Here is a 3,828-nt window from a genome sequence, read left to right as displayed (position 1 = left end):
GTAAAACAAACAAACGGTAGGCGGAGTTGAGTACACAACCACCAAACATTTGACATGTTCACTTCCCAGCACCAGATAGTAAGACACTTGGGCTGCGTTTACACACGCAGAAGATCTGATCTGATTGGTCAAAAGACGAATCGGTGGCAAAATATTAGAATTGGGCTACCAGTGTAAACACAGCCATACAAACACTAAGTAAGTAAGACACTAATCCCTTAAAGCGTCAATTCACTGTTTTGTTTTATGCTTCACATATTCACCTTTCAAATAAGTCAAATMATTTTTYCATGATAACATTTCTCTAGATACCCTACAACAGATACATTGAATACAAGAGGTCCATAGGGGTGAATACTAATTGCCAAATGTGCATATMATTGGAATTTACGTGCAAATCGCCCATTGACATCAATGCTTGATTTTTACACAAAAGTCTGAGATGGACACACAGATTTCTAGTTAGAATTCAGCCCATAGTAAACATTCTTCTCATTAGACTTTGTTCACCACAGAAAAGCTACGAGAGGAGGGAAAGAGAGAGAGATCAATGAAAATACCAGTTAAACACTGACTTCCTTTGAAATTGCAAAGAAGAATGGATTTCATCTTTGTTGCTTGKCACATCCTATGCCCTTGCAGTGGAATTTGTTCTCAAGCCAAGACACATTATGGTGGTTACATTGTACGATATCGCTGAGAATGGATTTAATACCAAACAAAACTATACACAGAAACAGAAACATTTTGATAGCTTACTTAAGTGTTTAGAGTACTGCTTCCTCTGTTGTGTTTTAAGACTCAGGCCGATCAAAGGGAGAATCAGGGCCGTACTATTTCTGGGCTGAGGCGAGGGTGTCCATCTCTGGTCCTCTAAGGTACTGGCTGCAGTTTGGGTCTCCCCTCACGGTCGGTGCTGATGGGATGGGCCGACCGGTGTGTGGGTTGATGCACCAGCACTCCCCCCTCTGGCCGTGCAGAGACATCTTACACTGAAACACAGAATGAACATGTGTTTGTGTGTGTGTCTGTGTGTGGATGCTTCTGGGCCATAGAGTAAGAGTGAGTAGTCACCTGTTTGAGGTTACACTGCCCCCTCTTGTCACAGTTGGGGATGTGCAGGGTGTAGTCACCTGTTTGAGGTTANACTGCCCCCTCTTGTCACAGTTGGGGATGTGCAGGGTGTAGTCACCTGTTTGAGGTTATACTGCCCCCTCTTGTCACAGTTGGGGATGTGCAGGGCATACAGATCTTCCAGTGGGCCTCGGTTATCTCTGAAGGGCATCTTAGATATCCTCTCCAGCACCTGGTCCAGCTCCTGCTGACACTGAATCTACAGTACACAACAGGCAACACCAGTCACATGATTAATAGCCTGGGAAATCTCAGACCTTGAAGCAACAGGCAACACCAGTCACATGATTAATAGTCTGGTAAATCTCAGACCTTGAAGCAACAGGCAACACCAGTCACATGATTAATAGTCTCTGACTATTACACTGGGGCCGAGCTCCCTGCCATCCAGGACCTCTATAACAGGCGGTGTCAGAGGAAGGCTCTAAAAATTGTCAGACTCCAGCCACCCAAGTCATAGACTGTTCTCCCTGCTACCGCACGGCATGTAGTACCGATGCACCAAGTCTGGAACCAACAGGACTCTGAACTTCTACCCCCAAGCCATGAGGCTGCTAAATAATTATTTGAATAGTTAACCAAATAACTACCCGGACTATCTGCATTGACMTTTTTTGCACTAACGTTTTTGACTCATCACATACGCTTCTGCTACTGTGTACTATCTGTTTGCTTATTTCTAGCTATATGTACATATCTACCTCAACTCCGGGGAGGGTGCTCTTCAGAATATATTACGAGTTTGGTTTGGACGGGCTTAAAATGCAGACGGGATTTCTGCTCGTGAAAAACAACGTTGTAAACTTGTACCGCTAACGTTAGCTGTCATGGCACAAGCAAACAACGTTGTAAACTTGTAAAGCTAACGTTAGCTGTCATGGCACAAGCAAACAACGTTGTAAACTTGTAACGCTAACGTTAGCTGTCATGGCACAAGCAAACAACGTTGTAAACTTGTAACGCTAACGTTAGCTGTCATGGCTGTGTCCGGTGGTAGGCTAATGTTTGCGTCAGGACATGAACGGAAAGGCTCTGGACTGATTTCCTGCTCGAGTCCCATTTTCCGCCTCTTGTCCCAACCGATGCTGGTACTGTCAGCAGACATGTGTGCTGGAACACTGGATACATTGTGGGAGGCAAACCGTCGGCCTAGGGAGACTACACGATTAATGACCCAGCAATACCTTCAGACCACTGTTTAAGAAARTAAATAAAACATTCTCCAAAATCATCTTCAAAGCTTAAGAGCTGGATTCTCGGAGGAATAATAATCCACAGGAAATGAAATGAACAGCACTACCAAAATATAGAATACAATTATTAATTCACATGAAAATGAATAATGTTTCCCTCACAGGTATAACTGAGAGTAAATTATATTTGCATGACTAATTCTATTCATGGATTATTGCCAAAGCACCTGATCGCCCTCTTTCTCTAGGTGTTATGGCTTCATCAATAGTAAAACAATTGGAATGTTCATTTTTTTGCACTTACAGTCTCTCCTGATGGGTTTTGATGTGTTGCCAAGACTCGCTAATATCCGGGGTAAATGGTTCTATTTTAAACTTGGCATCCGTGAAATGCCAAAATCATTATCCTCAAGGAAAATCACTCAATGTGGGAAAATAAGTACTGGTAGTAGTTTATAATAACACCTTGAAATAAAGCGTTTATAATAGATTAGTGAAGTGTTTATTCAGGTCGTGCTGGAATGTCTACCAATGACATGTCCATCATTTTGTGAGAAATTACACTGGTCACTCAAAACATTTACAAAGCATTTATAAAGTATAAATAGCGCTCACTTTAAATGAGGCCACACAAAAACACTTAACTAATGATTAGTAGATGGTTTATAAGGACCGATATTAAACATCTTATTAACGAYCGTGTTAATTATTATGACATAGTTATTCATAAATATGTGAATACCTGGCTTACTAACATTTACAAATGTGGGCGTAATGATGAATAAACTATTTATTAATCCGTTATAAATGCTTTATTACAAGGTGTTATTATAAAGTGCTACCAAAGAATTTTCCTAGGTCGGTCTACAACAGAACGCCAGGCTCGACTTCAAGGAAACAATACAGAGTTTTCAACAGTAGGGTCTTGTACTGTCATGTGTGAAACATTTACACCTTCCCCGTGGTCACGTTCAGTACGCTTCAAATGGGGGCAGACGTTGTCAAACGGAGGGCTATCTTGTCCAATAGAAATGCTTACCTACATTTTCCGATTGAAAAAGCTGGCCTTAACTGTGCAAATTGGCAGTGAGACATTGTTAGCTGCTGGACACCATCAGGTCTGCTCCAGAAGATGGCAGCAGTGCACTAGGTTCTGTTAAGACTGACTCCTTCCTAAAGGGACATGGACACTGCTAATCATGATCCCAGGTTCACTAACTGTTTACTAACAGATGCGATCCACTAATGGTCTCGGTTTACTAAGGCAGCCTCTCAAATGGCACCCTATTCCCTATATAARGACTACTAATATTAAGGGAATAGGGTGCTATTTGGGATGTAGCCTAACTGTTTACTACTAGGTGTTACCTAACCTGCTTGCCGCGGGGAGTTTTGGGGTCCTCCGGCTTGTTACTCTTCATCTTGGTCTTCATCTCCTGTCGGTGCTGGCGCATAGCGTTCTCCTTGGGCCCCAGCCATGGGTTGTCCTTAGTGGCCTTCC

The 3,828-nt window shown here is 42.6% G+C and overlaps 1 protein-coding gene across 1 annotated transcript; it reads right to left on the bottom strand.

Moving 5' to 3' along the window:
- Positions 1-225: 225 nt before the first annotated feature.
- On the bottom strand, positions 226-3,822 carry LOC112079208 (insulin-like growth factor-binding protein 2-A). The gene is made up of 3 exons (XM_024145220.2): positions 3,701-3,822; positions 1,193-1,333; positions 226-992 (listed from the first exon to the last, which is right to left on the bottom strand). Exons 1-3 carry the CDS (start codon positions 3,779-3,781, stop codon positions 834-836), a joined length of 381 nt encoding a protein of 126 aa, XP_024000988.2. The 5' UTR covers positions 3,782-3,822; the 3' UTR covers positions 226-833.
- Positions 3,823-3,828: the final 6 nt, after the last annotated feature.

This window comes from Salvelinus sp. IW2-2015, unplaced genomic scaffold (genome assembly GCF_002910315.2).
Source record: "Salvelinus sp. IW2-2015 unplaced genomic scaffold, ASM291031v2 Un_scaffold7226, whole genome shotgun sequence".
NCBI classification, from domain to species: Eukaryota; Metazoa; Chordata; class Actinopteri; order Salmoniformes; family Salmonidae; genus Salvelinus; species Salvelinus sp. IW2-2015.
This window is presented reverse-complemented; position numbering and strand designations above follow the sequence as displayed.

What these genes read in the sequence shown, in the direction of transcription:
- LOC112079208 (XM_024145220.2), bottom strand. Translation starts at nt 3,781, where the DNA reads ATGCGCCAGCACCGACAGGAGATGAAGACCAAGATGAAGAGTAACAAG. An exon ending in AAACTCCCCGCGGCAAGCAG is followed by an intron (nt 1,334 to 3,700) that starts GTTAGGTAACAC and finishes TGTGTACTGTAG; the next exon opens with ATTCAGTGTCAGCAGGAGCT. An exon ending in GGCAGTATAACCTCAAACAG is followed by an intron (nt 993 to 1,192) that starts GTGACTACACCC and finishes TCTGTGTTTCAG; the next exon opens with TGTAAGATGTCTCTGCACGG.